The sequence below is a fragment of the Embiotoca jacksoni genome, unplaced genomic scaffold, assembly GCF_022577435.1.
Source record: "Embiotoca jacksoni isolate LCO1_2020_lvr unplaced genomic scaffold, fEmbJac1.0.p SCAF_22, whole genome shotgun sequence".
Taxonomy (NCBI): domain Eukaryota; kingdom Metazoa; phylum Chordata; class Actinopteri; family Embiotocidae; genus Embiotoca; species Embiotoca jacksoni.
In genome coordinates this window covers 4,572,837-4,585,131 of record NW_027185363.1, presented here as the reverse complement: position 1 = coordinate 4,585,131, position 12,295 = coordinate 4,572,837, and the positions used below count along the sequence as shown (strand labels likewise).

Below are 12,295 nucleotides of genomic sequence, written 5' to 3'. Positions count from 1 at the left end.
ATCGAGTGTTTTCATATTTCAAAGTTCAGTTAAAATATGAAGCCCCTTGCTTTGGTTTGCATACTGGGTTGACTTTTAAATGTTAGAACGTGGGTTTTAACATAACCTCAAAGGCAGAAATTGTATACAACGTGGAAATAGTAGAAAATAATGACGCAAGATGATGCCAATTATCTCCACAGTCACAGACCTAAGTTTTCTTTGCCATGTGAAAGTGAATTGGCCTGACAGCGAATAAGCCAGACAGTACAGCAAACTTTAATGAATGCGCAGTTTTAAATGTCCTTAATTAATTAAACTGAATAAACAAGTAGAATTACTAAGAAGCCACAGTAATTTGAAGTATTCTTACCTCAGCAGCAGCTGGTCTCAGTGTGATAGCTACAGAAACCAGCCCTTGTTTGGAGTCATGAGACATGGGGCCAAAGGGGGAGCCAAAGAACATGGAAGAAGGCTCAGTCTTGATATCCTGCAGTTTGATCTCTGACCCTAAAGAATAAAAAGGAGAGCTTTCTGAAAAACTGTCAAAACTGTTGAGCTCTGATCGTAGTCTCGAACGGACGAGGACAATAGACTTGCACGATGCTACTATACATTGTACAACTGAGGGTATATGCATATGCATACATGTTCCAAACATACGACCTCCTCACAGCCAGAAAAAGTGTGCTGAGCAACAGCAACAGCAACAACAACAACAACAACAAAAAAGAAAAACAAATATGAAAAAACTAAGTGTGCACCTGCTTAACAAGATTAAAGCCAAGGATGACAAATACAGCAATTAAGCCGTGACATATATATATATATATATATGTGTATATATATATATATATACAGGCGTCCCGTTTCCTTTTCGGGCACATACATCGTCTGCGTGCTTGCTGTGCGTACAGCCTGGGATAATCAGCAAATTTGCATCACATTTAGCGCATGCTAAAGCCATGAGATGTGACCATGGTTGATGATCAAACTGTTTCGGGAGTTTTGGGTGTTTACCTTTCCCATCAGGCGCAGGAAGCATGGGGAGGACAGGAGACAGGCAGGGGGACGGCGGCTCTTCCTTCACCAGAGAGAGGTCTGGGTAGCGACTGATCTCCATGCCAACCACGCTCTCAGGAGATGAGGATGGAACAAAGCTGTCGGGGGTGTCTCTGTCCTTGCAAGGCTCCTGTCCTCTGTTGCTGTTATCATTCATCAGGGAGAAACCAAACGTTAACCAACACACTAAAAACCATGCAGCCTAAATAGATCTTCATGCCATGAAGTACTGTTAATTATCCATTACCTGAGCTCTTCCTGGTTGTTGTGAGGAGGAGTGGGAAGAGAAGCTGGAACATCCACAGTTTTGGGTCCCTGAGCAATGGCCCGGGCTAACAGATCTTCCTCAGTTCTAAATGGGACGTGTAGTGGCTTTGGGACCAGGCCTTTGGAGACTGTATGTAGTAAAACAAGGTATGTAAACACTTTGCTTGTGTGTGATGATGGCAATACTTCATACATAATTACTGATATTTTGCTGATGAGGTTTTAAGGATTATGGCAGCACAATATTAAGACTGCCAACAAAACATGATGGTGCAAACTACCTGGAAAGATGTATTCTTTACAAGTCTTCAGTAATGTCACAACAAAATACCGCCTCCTGATTGCTTACCCATAGCAGCAGCTTTGCTGGCCAGCTCTTCTGTTGTGGCAAATCCGTTGATCATTTTCTGTCGGTTCACAGGTGGCGGGGTGGGAGGAAGAGACGCCGGTGGTGTCGGTGGATTGCTCAGGTTACTCTGCTGTAGGAGTCAGAACCAATGCCACGTCAGCACACTATGCTGCAGACACACTTAAAACCCCATCCCTCTGTTTAGCCAGTTTTCCCTTAGTGAGGTAGATGGATCTCACCTTGTAGGCCAGTTGGGAGTAATAGTCAGAGACTCCATCAAGTGAGGCGCTGCCGAAAGTACCAGACAAGAGATTCTCTCCATTGAGCTGGCCGCTACCATAGGGAGCAAAATGGGCAAAATTGACCCCAATCAGTGGCTCCATGAGGGGCAGCAGGGAGAGCTGCTGTGGCAGGAGAGAAAAACAGAACCAGGGGAAGGGTTAGGAGAGGAATCAGAACAGGATTGTTCTCGTACAAACCACCCCAACCAGAGCAACTGAAGCTCTCTAATGCAGGATAGTTTATCTTCACAGTAAAGCAGTTCCACTTGTGTTTTATCAAAATCAAAACGAAACCATTATCAAAACCTCCTGCCTTTTCAAAAAAAGCCATTCCGAGCAGTAGTTGTGTCTTTGTTATGTAGGATTATGTTAACATTAAATAGTTATTCTGCTTCCTGTGAAATACCCAGAAAAAGTAACCTCAGATATAGCATGACCTGCCTGAATTGTGAGTGGCCTTGAGTATTGGAAATATAATAAGAACTTTAATCTCTGGTCCAGTTATCTAACTTTGCACAGCTAACAGTCCAACATATAAGGTAGACATTTCCATCTCAAAGTCACACAGTCAAAGTCATGAATTCTGATTAAACCAAATCCATGTTATACTTGTGAGAAACTTACATACATACATAAAGCACGAGCTTATTTAGGTTCTGCTAAGCTGTACCAAATGTGATGATCAGATGCTATTGTGTTGCATTTCTAATGAATGCGTTAGCTTTATAGAGTTGAAATGAATAAGCCTCAATCAATGAGGGACTTGCAATATAACCATGAATCCCCTTCAACTCCCCTGAATAATAACAGCTTCTAATACCTGGGTGTGTAACTGTCATCCGACGAGTACGTAATTACAGTAATATTCTTACGATATGTGGAATTAGTGTCTGTGCACTCGGCACAGATAATATTTTATTCTGGCAGTAATTAATACTATAAAATTCAGAATAAAGCAGTCTGATAATCTGCAATCTTTCTAACATCCTTTGTATCTATAGACGGGTAGTGGTGCAGCTCCTACCAATTGCAAGAAGAGCAGGTGATAAGATAAAAAAAAAAAAAATTAAAAAAAATCAGTCTAACCTGTTTGATTTGGTTCATTACAGTGTCAGGGCCAGAATGCATCAGATGCCGGTCATCCCCTTCCTTCTTCCTCTTCTTGTAGCGCGAGGCAGGTTTTTCTCCTCCTTTTGGTGCCCTCTTGTTCCTCCCTTTCTTCTTCTGTTCAGGGAGCAGAGGACCAAGAAAATCTGGGGTGCCATCCGAGTATGCCTGGAGAAGCAAAACAGATGTTGCCTTTAAAATCTTGAGTAAACTTACTTATCTGGCTTTAAGTTGGACATTTTCAAACATATGACTTTGCCTCATTTAAACACTGACAGCTATGACTCACACCAATTTAAATATGACGCACCTCCCATCTGAATCACTGTGAATCACTTAGCCTGTTTATGACTCACTATGTTGATCACCCCCTCAGCGCTCTATAACTGTATGACTAACAAACACTGACCCCATTGCTGTCCATGGAGCTTTGCCTCAGCAGGGCTTTGCAGTCTGTGGGCTCCTCCTCCTCCGAGCGCAGACTTTCTTCTGACCTCTGCTGGGACAGTCCAGGTGGCGGTGTACTTTTGTTCTTCAGGAGATGTTTCAGTAGTTCATTGCCAGCTTCCCCCTTGTTTGGACTTTGCCCAGCAGGGAATGGAGACGCGCTCCCTTTATTACCCTCTTCCTTCACGGAGCTTATTTCTGAGCCAATGGGCCCTTCTCGAGGCCCATGGCACTCAATGGCATCAGTCTGCTCCAGCTTTATGTTGTTGAGGATCTTCTCATGCTCCTGAGCCTGGGTCCTTGATGTGTCTGATGACAGACCTAGTTGTCCAGACTGTCCTCCAGAAAGCTGCCTCTCAAGCTCTGAGTGACTGGGGGTGGAAGACCCCAGTAAGGGGGACCTAGACAAGTCCTGGTCCCCGAAGAGATGGGTGTTTCTGGTTGGAGTTGACGAGGTGTCTGAGACACACGGCGTGAGAGGGGCTGTAAGATCCGAATGCGGAGTTGAAGGTGTCTTGACTGAATCTGCGTCATCATCTTTCTTCTTTTTGCGGTTCCTCTTCTTCTTCCCTTTCTCGTCTGGGATGATGTTGGAGTAGAGCTGAATCAGAGACTGACCTGAGCCCGGAAAGTTAGACGGTAGAGGTGTGGCCGAGTCACCCCCAAATGGTAGACCCTCACCTGGCATCTGAAGCATCATTCCAGGTCCGCTGAATTGACGAGGCCTGGGTTGAATGTGAGGAAAGTTAGGGCCTTGAAGGGCAACATTATCAGGCCCTAAACCAGGCCCCAAACCAGGCCCCATGTCTGGTGGCATCATCCCATTGCCCATCATGGCTCTCCTTTCCCCTTGCATAAATGTTCCAGGCGGGGAGCCCATTCCCGGCTGCATGCCCTGCTGCTGGGGGAACATTGGTCCAAGTTGTTGCGGTTGTTGCAGAGGGGGCCTCTGAGGCTGCATGAAGTCCTGTGGCAACTCTGCATTAAAAAATGGCATCTGAGCGAGTGGTCCCATATTCCCATCTTGCCCCATCATTCCTTGCTGCTCCATTTCCATATGGTGTTTCAGAGCTCTCTGACGTTCAACCTCCTGCATGAGCTGCACCCGCTGTCTCTCCTGCTGCTCCCTGAGCCTCTCCCTCCTCTCGCGCTCCTGGAAGCCTTCACTGAATGGATTGTTGTCATCAAACTTCACACCACCTGCCTGCATGGGTTTTACGCCACCTGGTGGAGCGGCTGGTGCTTGGGGCTCCACAGGCATTTGTGAGTGCTGAGTTACATTACCAATTGGCATCTGCAGGGGCTGAGCAGAATTTCCCACAGGTACCTGCGGGGGCATTATAGGTGGCATTGCTGGCCCTCCCATGGGCATAGAAGCACCGGGATGCCAGCCAGGTAGCGGGTTGGGCATGCGAGGAGGTGCATTTGGCTGGCCAGGATGAAGTGGCATCTGCATCATGGGGTTCATGGGAGGCTGGACCATTGGTGGCCCACTGGGCACCATGCCAGCAGCGCTTGGTACTGGGTGCATCACTGGCATAAGTGGTGTCATGTTGTTTTGCTGCTGTTTCACTCGGTACTCCTCTATAAGTTCAGCATGCTCCTTCTGCTGCTTGCGGATCTAAAATAAGACAGAAAAACAGTTTTTTTTATTTATGACAATCACAAAGTAATTATGTGTGACTTGCAAGGTGTACTATTACATTTAAAAGACAAACTTGTGAGGAAGTGAGTTCACTAAAGGGAAGAAAATTTAACTTTTATGGGCAAGTTAGAAAGTACACTCGGCAAAGACAGCGGCAGTGGAGACAATCATTTTGTTTGAATATTATTTTTCTAGTCTGCTTGGAAAGGAAATGGCTAGATGTATACCTTCAGGTGCTTAGCTTATACCTACACTGAGTTTGCTCAAACTAGACTAATATCTAATACTAATTAGGTATGCTATAAAGATCAGATATGATCAAAGACAGCACCTCTGGCCCTGATACACAAAAACATACCTTTCAAAAGTATAAAAAAGAATTAAAGGTAATGAAAATGAATAATAAACAGTGAGGTACTTTTTCCTCTTAAATATTACATGCATGCACATTACTTTTACATTGATGCCAGTGTTTCTGTTGTAGCTAAAGAATACTAATTAGTTCAGGTTTTTTCATTGTTATTTAGTTATACCATATTTCAACAACAAAAACTGAGCATATGATGGCGCTAATTAGCCTGGCATTTGCTCCCATGTGTGGACAAATATTCCAGGTGGAGGACCAGATCACTATTTTTTTGACCATTCCAACTTTAAACATTAAAACCCTGCTCACAGGACCAGTGAGGGGGCAATTCTTAGGGCAGCCACTGTGAGGAGGATAGGTGAGACAGAATTCAGTGGTGGAGCTCGACAGGCCGAGCATTTACCTGCTCCAGTTGTTTCTGCACTACACCCTGCTGCTCTGTGACATGTTTGAGCTGCTCAGCATCGTCCTCAGGGAACTCCCTCCCTGCCTTCTTAGCAGTTCTCTGCTTGGCAGACAAGGCTTTCTTAGACTTCCTGTGAGCTCCTATCTTCTCTTCCAGAAACTTCTGCTGCATTTGAAGTAGTTGCTGAGTCTCCTGGAGCCACTCCTCGTACTGAGCCCTCTGAGCATTGTCTGAAAGAAGAAAAGGGCTCTTTTCTTAGCAATCTTGACAGCATAAAAAAAACAAACATCTTTATATTTCAAAGCCTAAAAAAAAGCTTTAAACCAAAACACTGACAATGCATAGAAATTTTGAGGGAACTTACTGACAAATCCCGGTCCAAAGTTTGGAGGATTCGGTCTTGTTACTTGTGTCAATTTGCCATCCTGTAACGAAGATTGACAAGGATGTTACCGTATATTTGGAACTATGACATTTAGCAAGATACAGTTTTAAAATAACATCTAAGCAGATTAATGATCATTTACCTGTCCAACTACTTGGGGAGGAAGCGGCGTACTTTCAGGACGAGGTGGTACAGGCCCAGGAGGAAATCTGACACACAGAAACCATGACAATGCAATACCCAAGCTTTACAGTAGCAATTCTACTTGATAGAGGCACAATACACAAGTGGCTGAGTTATGAGGTTGGTATTACCAATCCGATACATACACGTCCACCAGAAGCAAAAAATATATTCATGTGGTAAAAAAACTAACTTTTTACCTGTTCATTCCCATGGTCATCCCCATGTTGTTCTGAACCATGACTTTGTTGATGCCTTTTAGTGCAACCATTTTGGCTTTCATGATGGGGTCCGTGATGGCATCAAAATCTGCAAAAGACAAATACGTCACTGTCATAAATAATCACTGTGCAAAAAGAGAAAGATTATCTCAACCTAAAAGCAGTGGCCCAAACAATTTACCGATGTTGGGGAAGAAGGAGTCACTGGATCGCTGTCGTATCATGGCCTGCATCTGCCTCTGCTGCTGTTGCTCCTGCCTCTCCTGGTCTAGGAGGTCCTGCAGGAGGAGTGGCTGCTCCTCCAGCAGAAGAGGACGGTGTAGCTGGCTATGCTGACCCATTGCCTGGTTCAACATTGCCTGCTGGGCCTGGCTCAGACCACTCTGGTCCAATTCAGGGGACAGCCCCAACTGATGGTCTGCCCCAAAGCCAGCCAGAGAAACTTCTCCTGTAGTGGGGGTGTCGGCTATTGTTTGACTCATTGTAAGTCCAGAGGTATGCTGAGTATCTGTGACTTGGTTCTGTTGGCCCATGAGGTTACCTCCTTGATTGACAGATTCAACAATTGGATTTAATGACTGCTCTTCAGGCTGTTGCTTAATGAGTAAACTAGACAGAACAGGGGTGGAGTCAGACAGCACTCCCTGCTGGTTGATTAACATGTTTCCAGCAGCTTGCTGGTCTCCCACCTCAAGTGGCTTCTGACAGTCTTTGACCTCTGCTTTAATTTCCTGCCCAGGTGCCAAAGAAGCAGAGTCATGATTTCCAGGGGCTTCCAGCTTGATTTCAGCTGATGACTGCTCACCTGGATCCTCTGACTTCGCCAGTTCAGGGGCTGAACTGGATGAGGCCTCAGCTCCAGAGCTTGTACTTTTGTGGATGTCTGTGGTGTCAGCACTGTCATCTATAGGATCACTGAGATCCAGTTCCTCATTAAACATGTCTTTCTTGATGTCATCTAGATCTGGGTCTGTATAAGCGATGATGTCAAATTTTCCAGATGTGAGGAAATCGTCAAGGTGGAGGTCGTTGGTCTCTAAATCGAGGTCTTTGCTGTCTTCAGGATCCAAATTTAGGTTTTCCAAATCAGCATCTACCAGGTCTTTCACCTCCACATCTTCTAAATCTTTGACTGCTGATTCTTCCGCATCAAGTTTCTCCTCCACAGCTTCACTGCTGGTAATCGAGACAGCCTCAGCCTGCCCAGCAGGGGGTGCAGACAGGATCATGGATGCTGCCATGTTCTGGGTCTCACTTGAAGCAGGCTGACTCATAGATCTCATCAATGGAGACTGCTTGAGTGTATTGTTTCCTGGCATCTGGGTTTGGTGATGAAGATTGTCCATGCTGGCAGAGAGCTGCAAATGGCCAGTCTGGCTGGCCATGGGGTCTACCATCCTGGGCCCCTGATTTAAGTGGAACCTGGAATCGGGTACACCTGGAAAGCCTGCTGGCCTTTGACCCTGGAAGTTAGGATCTATGTTGCTTCCTTGCATGGGGCCAGGGGGAAATGGCAAGCGTGGCCTGTTTTCTGCTGCTGCTCTGTGTCGTAGCTCAATGAAAGGCTGACCCATTATGTTGTGCTGCTGCACTGGCATACTACGTGGTAGGAAGTGCTGCGGCATCCCCATAGGGTTTCCTCCCATACTTTTTGCCATTTCAGCAGATATCGACCGTCTCATTTGAGGAGGGACATCCTGCATTGGGTGTTGCCCTCTAGGAAAGAACTCTTGGGCCCCATGAGGTCCTAAAACCCCAGGTGGAAACGCAAACCTAAAACAGGATAAAAACATATATTAACAAAGAGAAATAGCATGCCTACGTTTGTTTTTGTTTTTATTATTAGCAATTACAGAAGTGTTGAAACACAAAAATTCATCAAATCAAGTCTAACACACAAACCTTGGTCCCTGATGTCTCAAATTAGGATCTCCAGGATGTGGTGCCCGGTGCATTTGTCCTTCATTCGGGAAAGGGACACGCTGATCCCCTGGAAAAGGTCCAGGAAACCTCATTGGCCCTCTCATGGGTCCTTGGCCAGGATAAGGTGGAGGAGGTCGGTTAAACATTTCCCCCTGTTGACCCGGGCCTTCCAGGGGCCAAGGACGAGGCGTTCCTGGGGTCATGCTGCCAGCAGGGTCCTGAGGACCCCTCTCCTGTCGAATGGCACTCCTCTGTTGTTGCTGCTTGAGGATTAGTTCTCTGATTCGTTGTCGCTACAACACACAAGTTTGCAGATATGTAAGCCTTTTTAAATACAAGATGAATGACCAATTTATAAATTACAATAATCCTGAATGTTTAGCTGTTCAAAGAGTTAATTTTGGCTTAATTATTCTACACAGCTGTGTGTAACTTGGCCATCATTGCTATTAGACAAAAAAACATATTTACTAAGATTGCTAAGAGATCAATAGATGTGGCACCATTCAACAATGCATGGGATATATTTTAATAGCTGATGGCAATGACAGCCAAACTTCGCAACATGACTGAAAGTGTTAACAACAAAGCAACAATCATTTTAAACAATTACAAAATTACTTTAAATAAATAGAATTTCAGAGCAAAAATGTTAGCAGTAATGTATGAATAAGATTCATAATAAAACATAAACCAAAGTTTTTATATACCTGTCTGAGTCTCTCCTCACTCTCAGCGAGAGCAACACCCTGAGCGTCAGTGGATCCACCAGGCATTTGTGGGTTGTTGGACAGTTGGACTGGGTCTTGAGGGCCAATTCCATTGTTACCCACAACTGACTGATCTTTCATTTCCATTTTCTCTGTTGACTGTGGACGAGGTGTCATAGGGGCTTGTTCAAATGGGTCATGGCCAGGTGTCTGACTGGGTCTTCTGGAGGGTGACTGAGTAAATCCATCCTCTGAAACACTAGGGTGTTTTGGTGTTTGAGAGTCTAGATGAGGGAAGGGGTCTTGAAGCCTGCCTTGGGGTGGGGAGAAAGGATCCTGGCTTCCCATCAGTCCTGGCCTTGGCCCTTGTCTGTTGATTCCATCAGGACCAGGCCTTGGGGTCCCTGGAGGCTGGCTGTAAGGGTCATTAAGCAATAGTCTTGGGGCCCCAGGCTGAGAAAACCTGTCACTACTACCTGGCCTTGATGGCCCAGGTGTACTACTAAATGGCTCCATCGGGCCCCTTTGGCTACCTGGTGACTTGGCAAACCTCTCTCCCACTGAGGGCCTGGGGGTGCCTGGTGGATGAGCATAAGGATCCACTGAGTGGGATGGTGACATCCTCTGTCCAGGGTGGGACTGATGAGAGAACTGGTTCATCCCACTGGGGCGAGGAGTAACAGGAGCCTGTGAGTAAGGGTCTGAGGATGGGCTAGGGGTGTTTGATGGCTGACCATAGTTGTCATGTGGACGTGGGGTTCCGGGAGGTCTAGCATAGGGTTCAAAAAATGGTCGAGGTTGAGTACCAGGTTCATTGATGGATCGTTGGTTACCTGTAGGCTGAGAGAAAGGGTCAGAAGCTGGCTTGTTTGGACCAGAGGGCTGGGCAAAGGGGTCATATGTGAAGTGGTCGGGCCTTGGAGTGGAAGGTGCGTGTGCATAAGGATTTCTAGACATTTGACTCATTGGTCCAGGCTGAGCAAATGAGTGCCCCTGAGGGTGATGCTGCCCCATTCTTGGAGGTGTGGTAAAACCGTCATTTCCAGATGGTCTTGGGGTATGCGGGGGCTGTGCATAGGGGTCATTCTGCTGATTCTGGGAGAATCTGTCATTAGGATGAGGACCTGGTCGGCTGAAGGGGTCCTGAGCCTGAGGAGGGGGCATAGGTGTTTTGAACAGAGGGACAGAGCCAGACTCATTACTTCCAGGGATTGGTGTGAGTAAAGGCCTTGAGTAAGGGTCAGACAGGATCATTCTGTTCTGGGCCATGCGCTGATAGGCATCATTTCTTATCATAGGCCTTGAGTATGGATCTCTGCCTGGAGAACCCATTGGGGGCCTTCCTTGAGCAGCCTGACTGCCCCTTGGGGGACCCATGGGTTTCAGAAAAGGGTCCATTTCCCCAGTTGGCCTTGGGGTGTCAGGAGGTTTGGCATAAGGGTCACTGCTCATTGATGTCGGAGAGCCAAAAGATTCATGAGCAGGAGAGGGCCGCCCTCTGTCCTGCTGCTCCATTAGGGAGGTGGGGGATTTACCAGATTCCACTGGCATTCTTCGACATGTATTTGGTCCGAGAGTTGGCGGTCTTGGGGTGCCAACCATTTTGGCATATGGATCCCATGGAGAAGAAGGTCTGGAACCAGAGGAACCTGGTGAGAATACCTGTGGAGACTGAGGTTGGGAGGAGGGGCCAGATGGAGGAGGTGGAGGGGGTCGTAAGAACACATCCTCTGGAGGACCTGAAGTGGGCGTCCCTGGTAGCTGCGGCCTGGCAAAACTTTCTTTAGGGTTTAGCTGTTGCATGGGGGACATGCTGCCATTACTGGGCTGGGAGGCTGGGCTCTGGTTACCGCTGTTGCTGCCATCTCCGTCTGACTGGCTGGTCTGCTGCTGTTGTTGCTGTTGCTGCTGCTGGAGTTGCTCATTCTTAACTTGCTCCAATTTCTGGGTGGCCTCAATTTTGGCTTGCTGTTTGCTTTTCTGCCTCATTTGCTGTTGGAAGGACAGAGTGAAAGGAGGGATTAGACATCAAAAGGGATGCAGCAATTATCAGTCTCATGCCAAAAATGAACTGGACCTACTAACCACCAATGTCATCAGGGTTAATGTGGAGGATAGTGCAGTTGTTTAGGGAGCTTTACTAAACCACCACTTCTTAGCTGTCTTAATATTAAGTGGACCTGCCGCTGCATTCGCTGACTTCATTGCATACACTCTTACCTGTCTAAACTTCCACTCTTGTTCATGCTCTGACTCTTTTGGTTTCAAAGGGTCTTTAAACAGGAGTTCTGTGTCTAGTGGTATGTTGGGATCAAACACCTCAGGGGGCTGTTGCTGTGGATGGTGCCTCTTCACCGTCTCATTCGACATCTGGACTTTGTTGATGCGCAGGGCTGCTCGGTTATCTCTTGCCTTTTGCTAAACAGCAAATCAATCAGAATTGCAAAACAAAAACACATCAGGCAAATATTTTACAAACAGAACATTGCAGAAAAAAGACATCACCTATACAAAACCAATTTTCTGTTAGAAGTGTGATGCTGTAAAAGTTCATTGATACTGCTACAAAAACTGATATGTAACAATAAATTCTCTTTCATAGCATTTTATTTCATCGCATGGTAGTATATGGGGACTTGCATTGGCAGGCAAGTTTAAAAACAGCAAGACAGCCAACTCTAAACAGCCAGATGGTTAGGAGCTATGACATTCAAATTTACAATCTCCCAGATGTATGGGTTGAGAACTGACAAGCATGTGAACATTGCTACTCTGATAAATAAAAACAGTTGTGGTTGCAAAGCTACAACATCCATAAAAAGACAAAGACTGCTCTTCCTCTCTGGTCATATCAATCTTGTTTGTAATCCAGTAACAGGGGATTAGTTCAATAGAGGTTTCCTCTTCATTGGCAAAGAGTTGAATATTTGGTGGAGACAGAAAGAAAGAAATCTCCATCCCTG

At 46.0% G+C, this 12,295-nt stretch overlaps 1 protein-coding gene across 8 annotated transcripts in view; it reads right to left on the bottom strand.

The window, feature by feature from the left end:
• The window catches only part of kmt2cb (lysine (K)-specific methyltransferase 2Cb), a 62,279-nt gene that overhangs the window by 7,118 nt on the left and 42,866 nt on the right, over nucleotides 1-12,295 (bottom strand). For 6 of the 8 annotated variants that reach the window (XM_069157394.1, XM_069157397.1, XM_069157400.1 and 3 more), the window contains 15 exons: nucleotides 11,553-11,750; nucleotides 9,333-11,324; nucleotides 8,602-8,915; nucleotides 6,881-8,472; nucleotides 6,679-6,787; nucleotides 6,438-6,504; nucleotides 6,275-6,335; nucleotides 5,908-6,140; nucleotides 3,455-5,113; nucleotides 3,025-3,213; nucleotides 1,897-2,061; nucleotides 1,658-1,787; nucleotides 1,289-1,436; nucleotides 1,000-1,184; nucleotides 353-489 (listed from right to left, as the gene is read on the bottom strand). In XM_069157394.1, the coding sequence (XP_069013495.1) occupies nucleotides 353-489; nucleotides 1,000-1,184; nucleotides 1,289-1,436; nucleotides 1,658-1,787; nucleotides 1,897-2,061; nucleotides 3,025-3,213; nucleotides 3,455-5,113; nucleotides 5,908-6,140; nucleotides 6,275-6,335; nucleotides 6,438-6,504; nucleotides 6,679-6,787; nucleotides 6,881-8,472; nucleotides 8,602-8,915; nucleotides 9,333-11,324; nucleotides 11,553-11,750 (7,179 nt within the window). The remainder of the gene's footprint in view (nucleotides 1-352; nucleotides 490-999; nucleotides 1,185-1,288; nucleotides 1,437-1,657; nucleotides 1,788-1,896; nucleotides 2,062-3,024; nucleotides 3,214-3,454; nucleotides 5,114-5,907; nucleotides 6,141-6,274; nucleotides 6,336-6,437; nucleotides 6,505-6,678; nucleotides 6,788-6,880; nucleotides 8,473-8,601; nucleotides 8,916-9,332; nucleotides 11,325-11,552; nucleotides 11,751-12,295) is intronic. The other 2 variants (XM_069157395.1, XM_069157398.1) reach the window with 2 other exon arrangements.